General features: G+C 43.3%; 3 protein-coding genes across 4 annotated transcripts; 2 read left to right on the top strand and 1 right to left on the bottom strand.

The window, feature by feature from the left end:
• The first annotated feature begins 134 nt into the window (after window positions 1-134).
• On the top strand, window positions 135-7,712 carry irf9 (interferon regulatory factor 9). Its single transcript, XM_069159362.1, has 10 exons — window positions 135-216; window positions 627-698; window positions 1,432-1,554; window positions 1,653-1,833; window positions 2,093-2,250; window positions 2,451-2,535; window positions 3,498-3,557; window positions 3,678-4,070; window positions 4,304-4,422; window positions 6,224-7,712. Exons 2-10 carry the CDS (start codon window positions 642-644, stop codon window positions 6,422-6,424), a joined length of 1,377 nt encoding a protein of 458 aa, XP_069015463.1. The 5' UTR covers window positions 135-216; window positions 627-641; the 3' UTR covers window positions 6,425-7,712.
• Window positions 6,697-9,878, bottom strand: emc9 (ER membrane protein complex subunit 9). 2 transcript variants are annotated; one of them, XM_069159366.1, is made up of 6 exons: window positions 9,717-9,878; window positions 9,342-9,541; window positions 8,941-9,017; window positions 8,728-8,797; window positions 8,468-8,562; window positions 6,697-8,006 (listed from the first exon to the last, which is right to left on the bottom strand). In XM_069159366.1, the coding sequence occupies exons 2-6, from the start codon at window positions 9,534-9,536 to the stop codon at window positions 7,826-7,828; spliced, it is 618 nt and encodes a 205-aa protein (XP_069015467.1). In that variant the 5' UTR covers window positions 9,537-9,541; window positions 9,717-9,878; the 3' UTR covers window positions 6,697-7,825. The 2 variants fall into 2 exon arrangements, with proteins under 2 accessions (XP_069015467.1, XP_069015466.1); XM_069159365.1 differs by having other exon boundaries at window positions 9,342-9,544.
• A 1,455-nt stretch (window positions 9,879-11,333) lies between these two features.
• LOC138204242 (neutral cholesterol ester hydrolase 1-like) lies at window positions 11,334-17,770 on the top strand. Its single transcript, XM_069159364.1, has 5 exons — window positions 11,334-11,653; window positions 12,620-12,842; window positions 13,430-13,499; window positions 13,673-13,844; window positions 14,156-17,770. Exons 1-5 carry the CDS (start codon window positions 11,519-11,521, stop codon window positions 14,774-14,776), a joined length of 1,221 nt encoding a protein of 406 aa, XP_069015465.1. The 5' UTR covers window positions 11,334-11,518; the 3' UTR covers window positions 14,777-17,770.
• Window positions 17,771-21,689: the final 3,919 nt, after the last annotated feature.

The raw sequence follows: 21,689 nt of genomic DNA on the forward strand, positions 1-21,689 counted from the left end.
AAAGTCTTGATTTCATGAATAAAATGTGATGAAATGTAAAGAGTTTATACTAAAAGCGCTCTTGATCGGCCCGCGGTCGCCCCCTGGCGGCCAGCGGGCCGAGTGTTTCTCTAAAGTCACGTGATTTCTGGGAAGAGGAGCTGCCTGCAGTGCGCTTCAGATCCGGAGTTCAGACACTCATCGGTCCGCGGGCAGCGCGCAGGAAGCACGAGAGAGGTAACCGAAAATCCACTTCCTCAATCCGACACCTCCGCGTCTATATTTGATTCATTTTGTAAAAATAACCTGTCGGCTTCTCATTTATTTGCCTCCGAACCAAAGTCCACGTCAAAAGTCGCACATTTTGGAAGCGGCTTGTTTGTTTGAATGTTTGCGAGCTGGTTGACGTCTCGACTTTGAGCGGAAACTCTTCGCCTCGATCCGCATTCACATTCAACTAAAATCGACTTTTAGTGATATCTTTATGTCCGTTTTATATTTTAATGTGGATTTATTTCACATAATTGTGGTTAGAAGAAGTAATCGAAGTCCGAGGGGGAGGACCGCCTTGTGACTTGCATCTGACGGCGGTTGTTTGTTGTTGTGGTTTGTTTACGTCAGTCTGTGTCTTCTGTGGTTGTTTACAGCTTTTCAAAGGAGTTATGGCGACAGGGAGAATGCGCTCCACTCGGAGACTGCGCTCCTGGATCGTGGAGCAGGTGGGAGTGTGTGTGTGTGTGTGTGGGTGGGGGTGGGGTGGGGGGGTGTAGTGGTAAGGGAGGGAGGTGTATGGGGGGGGAGGGGGGGGCAGGAAGGAAAGGGCGGAAAAATGGGCTCCACTGATTAAAAAACAAATAAACAAACCCAGCTGCTGAAGTCAGTGGAACTAAACATGATCCCAACCGGAAGTTTAATTTGGCTGCCAAATGTGCTGAAATGGCCTTTTCGCACCAAAACAAACGTGTTTTGTTTTTCTGAATAAATTCTGTTTAAATTCCCAAAATAAAAATAGATCATTAGCCTAAAAGTAAGTTGGATATTTTTCAGCGTGCAGCATTTCAATTTGTTGTTTATCCACTTTTTAGAAGTGAAAGTTCGTTTTTCTGTTATAAACTTGGTAGTTATGAAACTATGATGAAAGTGCAGCTCGATCACACCATTTTAAAAACAATTTCAGCAGAGATCTGTTGGCCTGCAGCTAATCATTTTATATTTTATGGACTTGTTAATTAGAATATCTATAATATATTATTATTATACTCATCTTCAGATATTTTAGCAGCCTAAAAACTAAACATATTTACATTACAACAGTAAAAAACTGAGAAAATAGAAAATCTGAGTAACTACAACTACCAAATTTGTGCATTTATTTATATATATATATATATAAAACTCTCCTCTTGTGGATTATGAAGTCAAAATCCAACTTGTGTTGTGTGGCTGCTGCAGGTCAGCAGTGGGAAGTATCCCGGGCTGACGTGGGACGACGAGGCCCAAACGATGTTCCGCATCCCCTGGAAACACGCCGGGAAGCAGGACTTCCGCAAAGACGAGGACGGCGCCATCTTCAAGGTCCAGATGCGTTTAATCTAATCTGATAAATCTGCTCATCGCAAACGAATTAACTGACTTCTAACAAGACAAAAAAAAAAACCTTCTGTCCTCCGCAGGCGTGGGCGGAGTTTAAAGGGAAGCCCACAAAAGGCGAACACGACGGCCCCGCCTCCTGGAAGACCCGCCTGCGCTGCGCCCTCAACAAGAGTCCAGAGTTCATGGAGGTGATGGAACGAGCCCAGCTCGACATCTCGGAGCCGTACAAGGTCTACCGCCTCGTCCCCGTCAACGAGCAGGGTGAGACCTGACGTTAGGAAATAATTTGGCTTTTTAAACACGTAAAAGAACAGCCTCCAAACGCAGCGGCTGATGTTGCTGTTGGATGGATTGATGCCGCCTCAGCATAAATGATCCTTTAAAACCGCAGGAGCCGAACGGCAACAACAGATCCGGTGACTCGTTGCCGGAACGGCCGACCGGGCTCCGACCGTCCGGCCGACGGCCCCGTTTGTTTATCCGCTGTTCGGTTGATCGCTCGTGTTCTCTCCGTGTTCAGGTTTGTTGTTGCCCGTGAAGAAATGCAAAGACAAAGCCGCCAGGAGGCAGAAGAAGAAGAGGAGGAGGAGGAGCAGCAGCAGCAGCAGCAGCGAGTCGGAGAGCGACGACGGCAGCCGGGTCAAGCAGATAAAGGCCGAAGAGGTCACCTCTCAGCTGGTGAGTTCACAGGGAGGAACCGAGATATCCCGAGATAAGGGACTTGACAGCAGCGTGGGCGTCCTCTGCTGCCACCTGCAGGCCAGACTTTACATTCTTTGCCTCAACTTGGTGAAACTTGGTTATTGCTTCCTCACTGCGGTGCCTTGTTCTGGTGAATCAAGACGTCTGTGTTCAGCTGTGAACTTTGTGATTGTCAGTATGTGGACGAAGCCGTGCTGCGGAGCGACGTCACCGTCCAGACAGAAGAGCCCACTCAGGTCACCACCATCATACAGAGAGACGGTGAGTTTACCGGCATTTATTCTGCAGCCAGGAGCTCTTCCATCGATTATCTGCTTTAACATGTTGTCACAAAAGTATAAAATACCATCTTATCAAAGAAATCAAAAATCATGGCAGTAGCATCGTCCAAAATATAGTAAAATATACTATAGTAGGACTTTTACATCATATTTTGGACCACATGCTATTTTTATTCATATTTTAGATGACACACTTTTTATTAATGTTTTAGGTGATATAGCCTCATGAATTTTTTTATTGTTTGGACGACAAAAAAGTCACACTGCAGCATGTCGTCCAAAATGTAGAGAAAAAGTACATTTTGTGCAACAACAAGTTTGTCGTCTCAAATATTAAAAAAAAAAGTCATACCATAGTATGTCGTCCAAAAAATTAAAACAAATACGTCACACTACAGTACAACTTCCCAAATATTATAAAATGTCTTGGTAGAGCACGTCGTCCAAATATCATCAAAACGTCATTCTTTTGTATGGCGTCCAAAAAGTCAGACAATAGTATATCGTATTATAAAATGTCTTGGTAGAGCACGTCGTCCAAATATCATCAAAACGTCATTCTTTTGTATGGCGTCCAAAAAGTCAGACAATAGTATATCGACCGAAATATGAAAAAAAAACCTCATACTCTTGTACGTGTGAGACGATAGTATGACGATAGTAAGTGTACAATTGGGAGGGGGGGGTTCACACAAATAGATTTTCCTTAACGGGAAATAAATGTAAAATATACAGCAAAAAAGAGACAAAAATCCTATCGACACTTTAAGATGAAGTCAGAGTTCGAGAAGAAATCTAACCACCAAAATCACAGTTTCCTGCATCACCTGCCGTCAGTAACCTTCAGCCAACAAAACAAACACCTAATTCAACCAATGACCTCATTTAAAAAAACAATCAGCTGATCGCTCACTTTTGTCTTCCTCACCGTCCTCTCTGCAGCGATCGATGAGATCCAGCTGGACGTGCGGATCGAGGAGAGCGTCTCTGCTCCTGCAGGAGGTGAGAAACGTGCAGGGAACGCATCTGTGGATCTCCCCTATTTGATATTTTAATTTATTCATATTTAATTTGACTTTCTTTAATCCTTCAATCCTTCCTCGTGTGTCTCTGTCTCTACAGTCCAGGACTCTTTCAACGTGGCAGTTCACTATTTGGGACACGAGGTCCTCAGACGTCAAATCCAGGGCGGCGACGTCCGGATAACGTACCTGCCGTCGTCTCTGGTTCCCCCGACGCCGACCGCCCTGAGAGCCCTGAGGTTCCCTCGCATCCCGCTGCCGGAGCCGCCCTCCACGCTGCCGACCGGCGAGGAGCGGCAGGCCCTCTTCACCCTGCTGCCCTTCATGGAGAAAGGCGTGGTGCTGACCTCCACGTCCAAGGGGGTGTACGGACAGAGGTTCTGCCAGGGGCGGGTCTTCTGGACCGGGCCGCACACGACCACACCGGGCCTGCACAAGATGGAGAGGAACATGAAGCCGGCGCTGCTCTTCTGCAAAGAGACCTTCAAACAGCGTGAGTCATAGATAAGTTTCTAACTGTTTTCATGCTTTAAATGGACAAAACAGTTGAGAAATGAAGCATAAATATGTAGTAAACTCACCTTTTTAAGTATCAATGTGTATTAAACTCACCTTTTTAAGTATCAATGTGTATTAAACTCACCTTTTTAAGTATCAATGTGTATTAAACTCACCTTTTTAAGCATAAATATGTATTAAACTCACCTTTCTCTCTGTCATAATCAGAACTGGATGATTTCCGTATGAGCTGCAGCGTTGAAGCTCCTCAGTGCGGCTTCACTTTGTGTTTCGGAGAGGAGCTGAGTAACACAGAAGACCCGTCCCGGAAACTGATCATTGCTCAGGTAAAAGTGAAGCGCATCATCAACACACTCAAAACTTTAAATCAGTCACATTTATTAATATTAAACCATCTCTTCATAAACTGCGTTCGTTTCGAGGTGGAGATGTTCTTTCGCCCACATTTACTCTTAAAAACCGCCAAGTGTGAAAATAGAAAACGTGTTTATGTTAATAGTTACGTTACTTCTCTCGAACACTGCGAGCAAATATAATTATTTTTTTGTTGGAAAAATTGAGGGAAATAAATTGTGTTTTGTTTTGTTTTTAAATTGAACTGCTACCTCCTAAAGAGTCACACGTGCTCTCGTCCTCAGATAATCAGCACGTTGCAGAAATGTCCGGTTATATTTGAGCTCTCTAGAATAAATGTTCTTTAAATATAATTCATCACATGAACCACTGAATCACTTCCTGTCTTGGCTATTTATTTTCCAACCTGTCAGCAGTTGGTTTGTCTTGGTGATGAGAGGAAGATGAAGATAACATCTTCATCAGAGCTTCTATTGCAAATATTTATTGAAGTCACAGGATTTTTGAAAAATTGCAAACTCAAATATTATATATTTTTATATAAGGAGGTTGGTATAATTTGCATTTATTATTGTGATCAACAACTGATAAACAGCATCGGGGGACTTTAGTGAAGCTTCTTTGACGATGTGGTCCAAACAGGACGTCCCAGTCCGTGGACTCAAAGCAGTCCTGCAGGGTGTCTTTCACCTCCTGTGTCCACCTCCTCAGTCCTGGTGGTTACAGGCTGCCTCTGCACCAGAGGAACATACTTTGGTGTCAGCAGGTCCAGGGAGGAGGGGGGGGGGCAGTAGTACTGTATGTATCCATGGCATTAGTATACAGGAGGTCCAGAGTTTTATTGTTCCGGGTGGGGCAGTTCACATACTGGTGCAAAGTTGGCAGTTCTTTATCCAGACTGGTTAAAGTCTCCAGTAACTAACAGAAATGCACCGGGATGATGAGTCTGACGTTTAGACACAGTGGAGTGGATGGTGTCCACTGCTGCCTCTACGTCAGCTGATGGAGGAACGTCCACAGCGATAACAACGGTGGACGTGAACTCCCTCGGTAAATAATAAGGGCGCGTCCCCACGGCTGGAAGTTCAATGTCCGGGATACAGAAACGTTCCTTCACACACGTGGTCGGGATTACACCACCTCTCGTTCACAGACTTCAACCCCTCCACCTTTCTTCTTACCGCTCCGAACAACGTCTCCGTCCCCCCGAACAGTCCTGAAGCCGGGTACGGCCGCGCTGTGGTCCGGGAGATGTGAGTGCAGTTATGTCTCGGTGAAACACATAATGCTGCACTCCTGGTACTCTCTCTGGGTTTTTACCAGCGCCGAGCTCGTCCGTCTTGTTGGCCAACGACCTCACGTTCCCCATTAAGATCTCCGGTACCGATGGTTTATATTTCCTCCTCTTCACCTTCATCTTAGCTCCAGCTCTGCAACCCCGCCGTCTTCTCCGAAGTTCAACGGGGATCTCAGGCCTCGCTCCGGGCAGCAGCAGTAGGGGGCTACTCAGCGCGATCAGCTGATCACACGAGTAAACAATAACAGAGCCCCCATCCAGAAACGTGGAAAAACTACGGTCCATTACGGACCGTTAACTTAACACGAGAGAAAGAAAAAAAACAACTCCGAAGAGGAGAAAGGCTTAAAAATACTACTACTACTAATAACAAGGGGAGGGGAGCTGCTGCAACAGGCTGCCGCTAGCGCGGCGCCATCTTAGGCATCGAATTACAGGAGAACTTTGAATGACTTAAACTCTTGTCTCCCGTGCAGGTTTCTCTGCCGTGGGCCGAGCAGCAGGTCCTCAACACTCAGTCCGTCTTCCAGTCCATCTCCATCCTCCAGTCGCTGGCCAACCAGTCGGGAGAAATAACTCTGAACCTGGTGACGGTCCCTTCGCCGACCTCGGACATCATCGCCTGCGGGACGCTTTCGGGGATCTCGCTCCAAGAACCGGAGTTGTCCCACCTTTAAATCCGCACTTAAAAAAAGAGGCTGAGCGATACATGTTTATCTATCACGTTTACCTGCATCATGTAAAAAGAAAAACATATATATTTTCCTCCAAATTAAAACCACCCAGACGGACGTAATCCAACCGATTTCGTAATAAGAGTTCCCGTATCGCTCGGCCTCTGAGCAGATTGCACAAAAAACGGATTAATGGCACGTAAGAAAAAAAATCAAGTTCAGTCTTTGGGAAGCCAAAACTTAAACACTTTTAAAGAATGGAAATTTAAAGGGAAAACTTTCATATTGGACTTTATTTTCCCCCTGAAAGTGGATATTTTTAGGGGGATGCACCTTATGTCTTTGAAGTTGGTGTACTGAAAAACACTACATGTAAACCAACACTTCACCAAGCAAAATGTGATGTCAGTACATTCCTCCGATCAGGGCTGCACAATTCATTTTCCTGTGGTTGCCAATCTGCGGGCTGAGGTCCCAACAAAAGGTCACAAGGAGAAAGATTGAGAGGACAGAAAAGCAGACAAATCTTGTTTCTGCTGAATTACAGGAGAATTTTGAATGACTTAAACTTTTGAGTTGCAGGCTTGACTTCGTTTTTAAAAGGTCACAATTGGAATAGGTCGCAAACATGCGACAGCGCGATATATGTTCTATAGTCTTTATACGTCAAATACCAGTTTAATCGTATTAAAGGAAGGTAAACGCATAATAATAACCTTCAGTAGGATTTTAGCAGTAGTGAGCAATAGCTTTTCATGCGCATTTCTTTCAATGTATCGCTCTCTTTAAACTCAATGCAGTCGTATCCTTCTTGTTGTGAAACACACACGAGTACATTTTACAGATGTGGGTTAATTATTGGGTTTTAATAGATAAAAAGTTTTAATGATACAGACAGAATGACGCCATCAGGATTATTAAAGGAGAAATGCATCTTCTGTTAGAAATCATCAGATGGAATATTTTGTGCCTTTTTCCACGTATCATGTGACAACGAGTCTGATTTATAAGTGTCTACTACCTTTTAACATTCCTACAGAGAAGTTGAGATTAGTGTTGTTTTTTTTAGACATTTAAAAAAGCTTTTAAAATGTTTGACTGTTCGGGAGCAGAAATAAACAGCGCAAGCGCAGAAGTGTTGGAGGTGAATTTAAGGTGGATTTGTCCGTTAAATCTGCAGGTTGTTGGGCTGGGCCACAAGGCACAGGCTGTGGTGAAAAATATGTAAATACTTTTTTATTTATGCTGTAAGTTCTTGTTCAGGTAAAAATAAACTTCTTCCTGAACCACGTGTTGAGCGTGTGGTTGTGTCGGGTTATTAAAAAAAAACAAAAAAAAACGTGACGACGACGACGTTGGGTCAGAATATAAATAAATGTGGACAAACAGATGCTACTTCTCGGTCTAGATGTTCCCGTTGGCCGGCGAGGTGAGCTCTGCTATCTTGGTGTTCAGTTTCTGATTGGTCCAGTCCTTTGTGATGTCGTCCAAGTGGGTGTCAAAATCCACCAATAGCGCGTGATCGCCCGACTCCAGCATCTGGCCGGCGATCGCGCGGGTCTCCTCCCACTGTCTCAGCATTATCCTGGGGGGAGGGGGAGGAGCGGGGCGGGGGGAGGGAGGAGGGGGGGGGGGGGGGGTCACTGTTTTAAAATAATTTTGCTTATTAAATTAAACTTATTTAATCACAAAACAGTTACAAGGATTGAACAGCTTTGTTTAAATCTGTAAAACAATATTTCAGTTTAAATACAAATCAAAAAGTCCTGCTGATCTCAGCCTTCATGAACGAAAGGAACCAAATCAAGTCGTCTCAATTTCTAATATTCTGATAAACGTGAACTGTAATTTAATGAGTTTAAGGCATTTCATTGTGTGATGATGTCATCATTTTTTAGTTTTTGTCCTCTTCCTGACCTAAAATCTGTCATTCCTGACACACGTCCGACCCACAGCTGCAGAAGAGCGAGCGTCTCTTTGCACAGTTCGTTGATGCACCGCGGCGCAGAGCCCGACGTGATCGGGTCGAGTCCGGTCGGCACTTACGTGTGTTTGTCTTTGAGTATCCATCTTGAATCTTTGCGCTCGTACATCACGATGGGAGGAACTCGATAGTCCGGAGACATCTTACCGCCGTCGAGCTGCGAAAAAAACAAACATTAAAACACAAAGAACAAACGCAGGGTTTTTTTTTACATTTGCAAAAAACTTACATTTTGAAATCCATAAGGGATATATTATTTTTTTTTATTTACAAAACTACCGATGATAAAAACCAACAGGCAAAATATACTTGTTGTTCTTACCATTAACAAAACCGCGCTGTCAAACTGCTCCGCAATCTTGTCGGCTATCTTCTGCGCACACGGCGTCGGGCTGTCGAGGAAAAACACAAAATATATATTTAAATTAAAGCTGGAAAAGTTTTAGGAAACGTCTGAAAAGGATTCAGAAACTATCTCGAACCAGTTCAAAATGAAAAGGAGGAGAGGTTTTCTTTAGGTGTCTGGAGAACTCGCCTGTTATCTGATGCGCAGGCGTTGGCTTGATAATATCCCACAATCCTCTGCTGAGTCTGTGAACACCACACGTCCACCTGGAAGAGAAACTTAAAATAAATCAAAATAAAAAATGTCCCACTTTCACACAGACACCGTGAATCCGTCCCCCGGAGTCAGACTGTCAACACCGAGTCCCTCCGGGACATTCGATCGATGCAAACCACCTGAACTGTGGCGCCATGGCAACAGGGTCCCCCCCAGACATGACAACCACTCCTGAAACAGTCACCCCCCCCCCCCCTCTTCTTCTTCTTCTTCTTCTTCTTGCGGCTCCCTGCGAGCGTCTCCACTCATGTCCATCAAAGGTTAGAAATACCTAATAGATCATTCTGGGAGGACACAAAACTTTGACACTACACCTGCGTGAGGGCCAGCTGAGTGATGGGGGCCAGGGGCAGGTGGGAGTGAAGCAGGGGCACGCAATCTGTCACGCACACAGCGCCACCTGCCGAGCCGGATGACAACAGCAGGCCGTTGATGCTGCACCGCGGAAACAGACAGGCGTGCAGGTACATCTTCACGTAAGCCTGACAGGACAGCTCCACCTCGCCCATGACGACTACTGCGAAGAAACACGCGTTAACACACCCGTAAAGAAACGCGTCTCGACAACAATGGTGATTTCACGAGCATTAAAAACAGGCTGACGTCACGAGCGGAACGGAATTGGCCAAACCGGCCGTGTTAGCATTAGCACACGAGCTAATCGGGCAAGAGGTGAATTCAAGTCTTACCTGAGGAGAAATATGACTACTGAACGAATACGTAGCAAGCGGGTATTAATAATAATAATAAAAAGCTTTTAAATATAACGGTTCATAAAGGTTTTAGAGAGGCCGAGAAGAGGTAACCGTTTCAGTTGACAGCTAAAAAGAAACGTCTCAACGGCTGCCTCTGGCCCCGCCCACAGTATTTAGCTGCAACAATCTGATTGGCTGGGATAACTGTTTTCGTAATCCGATTGGAGCAATAACCTGCCAATCACTTCGTCAGCTGTTGTTATCGTATGTACGTGCCACAGTAGTGCGCCATCTATTGGTGAGGAGGAATCTTGATAACGATTTAATGCAGGATAGATTAGAAATCAAGAGGAAAACAAACGTGTTGAATTTAAAGACTTTCTTCAACATGAAAACTCTGTTTTGATCTTTTTATTTAGCACTACTTTAGATTAGTTATGAGGTAGGTGTGTGTAAGCCTCATGGTTGAAATGCACTTATTGTAAGTCGCTTTGGATAAAAGCGTCAGCTAAATGTAATGTAATGTAATGTAATGTAATGTAAGCACTGTATCGTTTTGGTTTTTTTTTTCCTGGTATGCTTTTTTTGCATTGTCAAGCTTTTACGAAGAAATACAATTTGTAGCAGAGCAAAGCCTTCAGCAGATGGTGCTGTTTTGTGGATTGTTTAATCCTACTAAGATGCACTAGTGTCCTTAAATGATTGTAAGAAGTGAGTTCAAAACATTATGAAATGGGCTTTTTCATTTATTAGGACAACTGCAAACCTTCACAATAAAAACCTGCATGAAGGCCAATTGAAGATTTAAGAAAACATAGAAGCCATTTTGGCATAAGGAATTTTCCCTCCCAGTAAGTAAATGTATGGCTATATTTATAGATCTAAACAAAAAACAACAACTCAAAAAGTACTGGTGTTGGCATGGTGTTTCGTAATGTTTCTGCACAGGCCAATGACCAGATTTGTTTGTCCATCAAAAGCCCCTAGCCATCCAACAAAAACAAACCACCTTTTAGCATTGAACAGCCCTGACCTGATCTGACCCAAAACCTCTTTCCTCAGGGAAAGAGAGTTAATTTCCCTTCAACAAGGGTTTGGTGAAACCATGCGAAAACGAGATTTCCACAATGCCTTCTTATTTGTACTTAGTGCTCTTTAGCAATGCAAAATTAAGTTTTAATTACACACTCACACGCAGCAATAGTGTGCACCAAGAAAGAAAAACCTGGGTCAGCTGGGGTCGCTGGAAAAGAAAGAAAAGATTTGGACATCTCAACAGACCAAAGAAGATATTTGACCATAGTAGGAAAGAGGAAAAATACCAGGTCATCTCAATTAGACTTTATAATCTTTATGATATTTGAACATATTTGGCACAGTAAATATCTAGATTCGCCTCATTGTCTGGCTTTCAAAACCTTTAACTTTTCATGCCTTAATATTTTCACGTCATTGCTATTTAAAGTGGGTTATTTTTTACAACGGTGGAGTAACATAAACTGCACATACATATATGTAAATATATATATTTACAATAACAATCTAAAAGGACTACATATCCCATGAAAAACGACATTACGCAATTCTAAAACAACTTCCTGTAACGAAATTTCAAAATAAGATCAAAGTCTTTTCCACGTCGTTAAAAGGTCGACGAAAACGTTCCGTTCGAACTTTTATTTTGAAATCGGGGTCATCCCTCCGTGTTTCGTCGATCCCTGGCGTAGCCACCGACCGCCTGGGACCGGGTATTACCGAATGAACGTCAACCTCCGGGCAGGTTCCAGTCCGCCGCGATGAGGCTCAGTTTGGCCGGAGCCGTGCTGCTGTCGGCGGCCGCCTACTACGTGTACCTGCCGCTCCCGAGCGGCGTGTGTGAGCCGTGGAAGCTGATGCTGCTGGACGCGCTGTTCCGGAGCTTCATGCGGGCGGTGAGAGCTGAGTGATGAGCGGAGGAGGGCAGGTTGATGCGAGGCTGACTCAGGGGAAGGGAAAAAAACCGTACCGCTGATAGATAGATAAATATATAGAGAGATATATCTATATGTACAATAAAAGCATAAAACAGTGAGCGTATGAGAGGTCACTTCACCACAGCGTGACGTGGTAGAAACTCGATATTCAACACAACGCAGTGACAATTAGAAGAAATATTAAAATGACGTAGATTCAAACACAACAGGTTCAAGTAGAAGTACACTGTAATACTGCGCACTGTTTACTGGAGCCTGCTCATTATACTACACTGGACTGTTGCACTATACTATATAATACTATACTAGACTGCACTATCATTTGTAGGCTATAATTATAACTAGTCAGCACTGCACTGTAATGTACTGTAAATACTTAACTGTACTATATTATAGTATTCTATACTACACTGCACTTTAATGCACAGTACTATACTGTGGCATTTTACTGTCCTATACTATACTATATTATACTAATATAAAATACGAATAAAACTACTATATTATAGTATTCTATACTACACTGCACTTTAATGCACAGTACTATACTGTGGCATTTTACTGTCCTATACTATACTATATTATACTAATATAAAATACGAATAAAACTACTATATTATAGTATTCTACACTACAATATACTGTGATTTGAGTACTATACTGTGCTATGCTACTGTCCTATACTATCTTATACTATACTGGACTGTACTGTTACTCAACTACACTCTACGGGTTTTCACGCCCTGCTGCGTCTCTGCCGAGCCCATTTCTTCTCTTTGTTATTCCACTTTGCACGGTGACAGGAAGGCGGGTCACAGACACATCACATCCACATTTTAAATTCAAGTTCCTCAGGTTTGGGTTTCACCTCTGACCTTTCAGGCGCAATAGAAGTTCTCCTCCTGACTACGTCTGTGTTTGCAGAGTGACGTGGCTCACGCGCTGGGCGTGTGCCACCGGGTCCACCTGCTGAGCCAGGTGGTGTCCTGGTTGGAGGTGATCGAGGCTCGCTCCTGCCCCGCCGTGCACGTGACGGACTCCCCGCTGGGAGGCGCGCCCACCCGGGTGTTCCAGCCGAAGGGGGGGAGGAAGCTGAAAAGAGGCATCCTTTATTTCCACGGCGGAGGCTGGGCCCTCGGCAGCGGACGTGAGTTCAAAACTCTGAAACGGCGGAAAAGGAGGATTGTTGTCTTTTTGTTGGATTGTTTCTTTCCTCATAAATAATGTCATTTGGTTTCATTTGGATTTAAAGTTGTTCAGATCTTCTTCCTCATCACCGCGACGGTGTCAGCTTCATAAAATCGAAATGATGTTTAAACCGAGAAAAATACTCAAACACAGGTTTGAACGGAGCGCCGCCGCCTTTTCCTCCTTTCATAACCAATTTATATTTTATCACACACGTCTGTTCTTGGATTCAAACTAAACACTTTTTTTTATGGACATGCCGTCAAAAATATGAAATGAAAATACGAGAGATGTTTGGAAACTAGAAGTTTGGATGCACAGTGAACTGAAACATGAGCTCGATATCTCACGGCTCCTCGAGAGATTCCCAGATGAACAATCTTTCTTTTATATATTGAACGTTTTGGGTAAATTGAGTTAAAAAAAAAAAAAATCCAGAAATTTAGGATTCCTCGTGGCAAATTTGTTTTTTTTTCATGTATACAGTATAATTACAAAACATTATAGTAAATATAGTTCCAGTCACAGAGTCTACCTGCTTCACAGGGATGCGCTCCTACGACCTTCTCTGTCGGAAGATGGCGGAGGATCTGGACGCTGTCATCATGTCTGTCGAGTAAGTTTGAGGCATCTTTCACTTTAGCTGCTTGTAGTGGATGTTGTAAAGTCCAAATATTTCCAACACAAAGACTCAGATCTGGTGTTTTATCACTGGAACAGATCGGAATACTTCATAGCATCGACTGAATGTGCGAGCGTTGCCGTCTGATGACTTTCCTGTTGCCGTAGTTACCGTCTCGCTCCGGAGGCGGTGTTCCCGAGCCAGTACGACGACGCGTTGGCGGCGGCGCGGGCCTTCCTGACCGCGCCGGTGTTGGAGCGCTACGGCATCGACCCGGAGAGGCTGTGTGTGTCCGGAGACAGCGCGGGGGGGAACCTGGCCGCCGCCGTGGCACAGAGGGTAGGGAAATCCAACGCAACACAAACATTATCATCCAACTCTAAATGCATAAAGAGGCGGGTTTCTTTCAGCCACCTGCAGATAAATGAGCCTCGTGTGGTTGTTGTTCACATCCAGCTCGTCTCTGGAGTTGGTTCTTCACATCTCGTGTGCATAAAGCTCGATTGTAGAGATCCTCAGAAAACCAGATGAAAATGACACAAACATACATCGTTAGAATCATTTTTAAGATGCTGTAAAAACATTTGAAAAACAAAAAGTAGCTGAGTTTATTGAACAAGGACCAGAAGTCATCTGAAGTTTGTCCACAGCTCGGCTCAGACGACACCCTGAAGGTGAAGTTCAAGGCCCAGGCGCTGGTCTACCCGGTGCTGCAGGCGCTCGACTTCCACACCCCGTCCTACCAGCAGAACCAGGCCGTGCCCATCCTCTACAGGCCCATCATGGCCCGTTTCTGGCTGCAGTACCTCGGCGCCGACGCCTCCTTGGAGCCCCTGCTGCTCGCCAACAACCACAGCTCCCTGGACCAGCCGGGCATCAGCGCCGCCGTCCGCTCCAAGCTGGACTGGACCGCCCTGCTGCCGGCCGAACGCAGGAAGCACTTCCGGCCGGTCGTCAGAGAGACGGGGTCGCCGGGTGTGGCGGACGAGATGCCGGCGCTGACGGACGTCAGGGCGTCGCCGCTGCTGGCGGAGCAGGGGGTTCTGGGTAGGACGCCCAAAGCCTACGTGATGACTTGCGAGTTTGACGTGCTGAGGGACGACGGGCTGATGTACGCCAGACGCCTGCAGGACGCCGGCGTGGCGGTGACCAGCGACCACTACGAGGACGGTTTCCATGGCTGCATGGTGTTCGCGTACCTGCCGATGATGTCGGGAGTCGGGAGGAGGAGCATGAACAACTACATCAGCTGGCTGGACCAGAATCTCTAGAACCACCGAGCTGCTCCAGGTCCTCCTCACGTTGTGGCACCAAAGATGTGAAGAAGCCTGCGTCTCCGGAGCTTTTTGTTGGATCTGCAGAAAGAAAGAAAAAAAGAAAAGTTATTTGGGTCTCGAAAATATGATCCATGAAAAAACAGAAAGTCTCAAAACCCAGAAGGTTCCTGGTTTGATCCGCTGTGTCGTCCTGCTGTCCGATTACAAGCTGCTTCTGTTCCACATGTTAAATCTAAAATCACTGGACCTGTAGATCTAAAGTCAGATCGACCACGAAGCCTCATTATTGTCCCCTCGAACCAAAACTTCTTCAATCAATTGTCACCAAAGAAAGGAGGAGACGGGCGGTTCACTGAAGGCTCATTATTTTCTGCTGTTTTTATTTATTAAAAAAATTATGAATGGATTTCAGTCTGGATTTAGTTAATACACGAGTAGAGTAGAATTTGCAGGGAAAAAAAACTCTCAGGTTAGACAACAGATAATACTTCCTTCCGACTGGCTGACTGGTGTCCTTTAAAATCCTGCTTAACGAATTTTGATTCTTGAGTTCTGATCAACAGTCGAATCACTGCAGCCGTGGCAACAATGCTGCTTTGTTTCCACAGCCGTTTATTTTTAAACTCCAAAAGCTGCACGGCGCTAATTCTGGAAAAACTGCAAAATGTTTTGTATTATTTTATTCAAGAACAAACAACTGCAACGGAAATTGTGTAATAGTTTTATATGTTAGTAAAAATGTAACAGTTTGCCTTCAAATATTTAGTAAAAACTAAAATATTACCGTGATTTTTTTCTGTAACCAAACCACCTCCACACGACTGAAGTCGACTCCTCTTTTTGGATCTGACTCCTTTCAGCCATTCTTGTAGTTGCTTTATGCAAGTTAAGAAAATAAAATACGTCATACTGTTGAACTGTTACAGTTTGATGTTATAAATTCAACTAGTTGGAATCACAGACTGGATATAAAAGAGTTCGTAGCTTCAGGGTCTGAAAAATGGTTCCGATCCAGAAGTGTCTTCAGCTGCAATACCAGCGAGTGCCACTAGAGGTCGGCTCCAAAAAGCCTCCGGCTCCATAGACTCCCATTCAACTTCTCTCATCAAATCCAAAGTCAATAAAAAAAATGTGCATGTTTGGTCAGTGCTTGGCTGGAATAAAAAATTTTTTTTTAAATCATATTAAAAAAAAATATATATCACAATATTATCATAAAGAATACGATATGGCACAAACCTAATTTGGACATTCATATAAAAAGGCGGTCAGTGAGCTTTACTGTAGGAACTAACCAAACCGACATACTGCCTGGCTCCGCCCACATATCGCTCACAGCTTCAGTCTTAAGTCTGGAAACCTTGTTCGCATTAAAAAATTGCTGACTTTGTATTTCATGATAGAAGTTGAATGGGAGTCTATGGAACTAGAACCTTTCTGGAGCCAACCTCTAGTGGTCCTCGGTGGTATTGCAGTTTAAGACACCCGACCTTTTCCGACCTAGTAGCTACGTCCACTTATATATCCAGTCTGTGGTGGTTAAAGCCTCCACGTGACGTTAAAAGCTGCTCCAGTAGTTTCAAAATGAACCCGAAGTCTTTCGCCCAGCGGAGAGCAACGACTGGAAACCAGCCTCAGTGGAGCGAGACCAGAACCAGATATTCATGAAGTGAATCTGAGAACAAAACAAAAAAAACAAAACAAAAAAAGGTTGTAGAGGGCAGTAATTCACTCTGGGATGTCCTCACATCTGTAAATTTTCAGTATTTTGATTTATCAGGAGTTCTTGTGGTTTTAAAGAGGTGAAAATGACGAGTCTTTATGACGCCGCCTAACAGATGTTTAATCCGAGCGCCAGATACCATCTTTAGTTGTAATGTTGTTGCTGACACACTGGATCAGTCTGCTCAAGGTTCGAGGTTTGTGTGTGTGTGTGTGTGTGTGTGTGTGTGTGTGTGTGTGTGTGTGTGTGTGTGTGTTAATGTAAAAGTGTGGCAGGGTTCACAGCTGTGTACACTCACTGGATTGTGCAATACTGTATGTTTTGAAAAGTGTCCGTCACTCTCTCTAACTCTGCTCCCAGAGGACCACTGCACTGCGATGATGAGGATGATGATGATGATGATGATGATAGCTGTGAAACGTACGCAAGAATTACTGTATGACCACCAGAGAGAGAGAGAGAGAGAGAGAGAGACGATCCCGAGGGGACGTATCATGTTTCTGCTGTCGGCCCAAAGTGAAACATAACGAGCAAACCGAGCGGCGAGCCGTCGTTACTTCAAGAAAAAAAAAAAAAAAAACACTGAACATCAGGAAACTGATTTTACTTTCCCGAAATGATTCCGGACAGTTTGTCCCTGACGTGTGGATTTCTACACGCTCAGCGAAACAGGTCCAATGTTAACGTGTCCAAAAGGACTTCTGAGTGTAATTTTTTAATCCCCACGTGTGACGTTATGCCTTAAGTAGTTTCATATTGTATAAAAAGGGTTTTAATTTAAAGTTGTTGGACTCCTGCAGTAATCAATCCCATAAAGCAGCTGCTGTCTTGACTCTGGAACAGAAATATAATTATCTTTGTTGTATTATATTATCCTGTACTGCATGTGAGCTATGATGTGGTCTTTTTTTCAGTGCAAAGGGGATTTTTTTTTTTTTTATGTCCACATGCTTCACTGCAGGTCATCAGCTTTTATTGTGAAATTATAGAGAAAAAGGTTTGTGTTTACTTTAATTTTGAAATAAATCCCAGAAACTATCAGTCCGAAAGCTGCAGAATGTAAATTACTGATATGAATTTTTTTTAAAGAAATTAAGTGAAATATTTTGCAGAAATCAGCTTTATTTTTTAGGTAAAACTTTAATCCCTTTCTATTGTGCATTTATAAGCAGGATAAAAACATTGATATCATGAAACATAAAGACGTTTTAACTGTATTTTGATGTACGATTTTTGTCAGTAATTAAAACTTGATGATGAAGACATTTTGTATTATTACAGCTGTGTTCTTTATGATTAGACAACAACATCCACTTATCGTGGCCCATAAAAAGAAACCTGTTTTTATTTTACATAAATATTTTAAAAAACATGAATTGTAGTAGTGCTGAAAAAATAGAAAAATAAATTGGGAGTTAATTTGAGTCACATTTGAAGGAAAAATGTAAATGTTTAGGTTCCAGTTTCTCCGATATGAGAATTGTTTTTCTATTTTATATAATTATGAACTCAGAGTTGGCCGTTTTACATTTTTCACTCACATTTTATAAATCGTTGAAATTGGACGGCGTGAGCGACAAAGATAACGGGTTTTTATTTATTTTTTTCTTTTGTAAGATTAATACAAAGTTTTCCTCGTGATGAAGTTGCATACACGCGTGTGCTTTTGGACATTTTACATATGAAAACTTTTAAAGGTCAAAATCTCAACTCTTTATTTCTGTTATTTAATAGAAAAATAAAAGTTTATTGCGGTTTGAAGTGAAGGTTCTCGTCCGGTTTGTTCAGGTTTTATTTACTTCTGCTCGTGTCCAGATGTGGCTGTTTCACCATCACAGCTGTAATCACTGCAGACATTCCTTCTTATCGGTGACTGTGATGTAAGGAGGGGGGGGGGGGCATTAATTCAGAGGACCTGCTACGATTTAAGTTCACAATGTACTATTTCCTGATGTATTTATGGATCATATGATATACAGAGTTGATTTTTTTTCTTCCTTTAGACTGCAAACTCGTAATTTATAAACTTTTATTGAGAAAATAAACTTAAATATGTTAAAAATTTAAATTGTAGTCATTGTGTAATTTAGTGCATGAAAAAGTTTGGTTTTCTGCTAAAAACAGGAAATATTTATCAGCTGAATGTTTATTAAGTCAAAAATTTAATTATAAGATATAACGGAAGTTAAAAAAAAGTGTATTATTCTTTAAATAATTGTCATTTAACAGTTAGTGTTAATTCTGGGAATGACGCCAAACAGTGTTTTGTAATGTTAAAAATTACATTTATTGTAATTGATTTAATTAAAACATAATAAGTTACAATCAACATTACATTGAAATATAGTTATCCATTCAATCATAATTTACTCATTTATTATTTATTTATAATTATCTACTATGGACAACAAATATATATAATTTTAGGTGATAAATCACAGTTTGATTAAGTTTTTGGTTATTTTAGGTATTAAAAAGTAGTAATCGTTTTCAAATTAGTGATCAATTATTCAATTGTAATTTATAAGTTAATTATACTTAATAGCAATCACAAATACACTAAATGAATTACAAAAACTGCTGAAATAAAATAGATTTTTATGTTATACTTGCAGTTTTTATGCATATTAGTTGTCACAAATAATAAAAACATGGTGTTTTATTTTAAAGAATTAACAGTTAGTTATCTTACTGTGATAATCTGGTAAGTATTAGTTACCATGATTGTCCTGTAATCACTTTAAATATACGGATTACAGGTGTTACCACTTATTTTTTTGCAGTTTTATTGGTCAGCATCTAATTTCACAATAAAAGTTTGGTTCAGGAGATGGCGCCAAAATCCTGACGAGAGCCTCCCGTCTGTAAATCAGCCGTGTTGAAAGTCTTTATCACATGAATCAAATGTCTTTTTATTCCCTTTTCTTCTTCTTCTTCTTTTTTAAACCTTTTAGTTTTATGAACATTGTAAAACTTAAAAGGGCTTTCTGTGATAGATTTACACTTTCGAATTGAGAGTCTTGAGATTTGATCTGTCCTCCTGAAAGTGGATTTTTATTTATTTTTTTTTAACTTTCAGCTCACCTGGATGTCCACGGAGACGTTTGTCTTCGGGTTCGTCCTCCACTTCGTTCCTCTCGCTGGATCTTCAAGTCAAAGCCTGCAGACCAACACAGTCATCAGAGGGTTGCGGGAACATGCTTCACCTGACAGACAGGTCTGCGTGTTTCTGTGTGTGTGTGTGTGTGTGTGTGTTTCTGTGTGTGTGTGTGTGTGTGTGTGTGTGTGTGTGTTTCTGTGTGTGTGTGTGTGTGTTTCTGTGTGTGTGTGTGTGTGTGTGTGTGTGTGTGTGTTTGCATGCCAGAAGCGGTCAAACCAGCACCGTCAGATCTGCATGCTCACATCTCACATGCTTGATTAGTGTGCGATAGCCCATCAGGATTTCATTACCCTAAAAGAGTGCGTGTGTGTGTGTGCGTGCGTGTGATCAGCGCAGTAACAGCAACCCGCTGCCAAACAAGCGGCACACAAGTGAGTGTGAGAACTGCATGAAAACTCAGTCATTGTTTTAACATGACTCCCACTCGGCGAGAGCGGAGAGCTTTTTCCCAGCATGCACTGCGTCCACGCGTCGGACGATCAATCGCAGATCAACAGTTCAAGACGGAGTGAGTCGTAACGGGACCGTCCCGGTCACGCTTCAGAGAATCTGGGAAATAAAGAGGAACATTCGGGCATACGAAGACCAGGACGCCTGAATGCATCACTTGAGGAATGAGCAGTGGTGCGTTCAGGCGCCCGCTGCAAACGCAAGTAGTTGTCAGTTGTGAGGACAAATTAATGACAAAAAAAAAAAACTACAAATATATTTCTGTACTCTTCATCTTATTGAGTCGAGTCAGTCACTTCGTGCACATTAGTTTCTCGGGATTTGTTTCTCAGCCGGAGGAAGTTGGTGTTCAGGATGTCCCACGTGTTTTTGTGAACTTGATATCTTGGGAACCCATTGAGGGGAATTTCCTCAAATTTTGGCACAAACGTCCACTTGGACTGAAGGATGAACAGATTAGATGTTGGGGGGTGGAGGGGTGGAGGGGGGGGGGGTCAAAGGTCAAAAGTCACCGTGACCCAACAAAACTTGTTTTTGACACAAACTGGATATAAAAGTGTTCGTAGCTTCAGGGTCTGAAAAGTGAAGCCGTTGCAGAAGTGCGTTAAAGTGCAGTACCACCGGCGGCCACTAGAGGTCGGCTCCAAAAACCTTTCGGCTCCATAGACTCCCATTCAACTTCTCTCATCAAATACAAAGTCAATAAAACATTTTCCACAAGTTATTATGATGTCGTTCACTAAAGTCACTCCTTCTCATTGGTTTCCTGGTATGTATGGGTGTGTGCCTATTTGATTGACAGGCCTGTGGTGCAGTCAGGTTTGCGCTATGGGTGGGCGGGGCTTAGTGTCCTCAAGGTTCTCAATCAGATGGAGTCGTATCTGCCAGAGCCATCGTGGATTTACGGGGAACGCCCTCAAAGTGAGCGTCGATCGTTTTTGAGAAGTTTGACTCAAATGTGACAGAAGACGTCGAGTAAAGAACGAAGAGGTTCGGCGAGACGGCGACGGCGGGACGTCGGAAACGGCTCCTCTGAAGCTGGTGTTAGTTTGAAGGACTCTTACAGCTTCAGGAAGCTCCTGTGTTACCGTTAAAGTCTGATTAATATAACGGCGAAGAGGAAAATAACCACAAAGTAAAGAATACTCAGTGGAAATGACGTCTGAGAAGCTCCAGACAGAATATAATTAAGGAGCTGTGTGCGGTCCGCTGCACTTGATGGTTACTTAAAATTGACAGGATATATAGTGGGTGGGAGGGTGGGGGCGGGGGGGGGGGGGGAGGGCGGGGCGGGGGGGGGGGGGTCCCACCAGCTCATGTTTTGCCTCGGGGAGCCATCGCTGCCTCTGGGTCTCATCTGCAGACGTTTCCAACGGGAGTTCAGAAAGAAACCTGACGAGCCTTAAAACGATGCTGCAGGTACGACCGAGGCGAGACGCATGTTCAGTGCATGCATGCATGCATGCGTGTGTGTGTGTGACCCTGACTTCCTCCCCCTCCCGCCCCCCCCCCCTCCCCTCCCTACACCCCCCCGGTGCTGCTCGTTAATCACCGGGTGCCGAGATGATCATTTC

Source organism: Embiotoca jacksoni, unplaced genomic scaffold (assembly GCF_022577435.1).
Source record: "Embiotoca jacksoni isolate LCO1_2020_lvr unplaced genomic scaffold, fEmbJac1.0.p SCAF_25, whole genome shotgun sequence".
Lineage (NCBI taxonomy): Eukaryota > Metazoa > Chordata > Actinopteri > Embiotocidae > Embiotoca > Embiotoca jacksoni.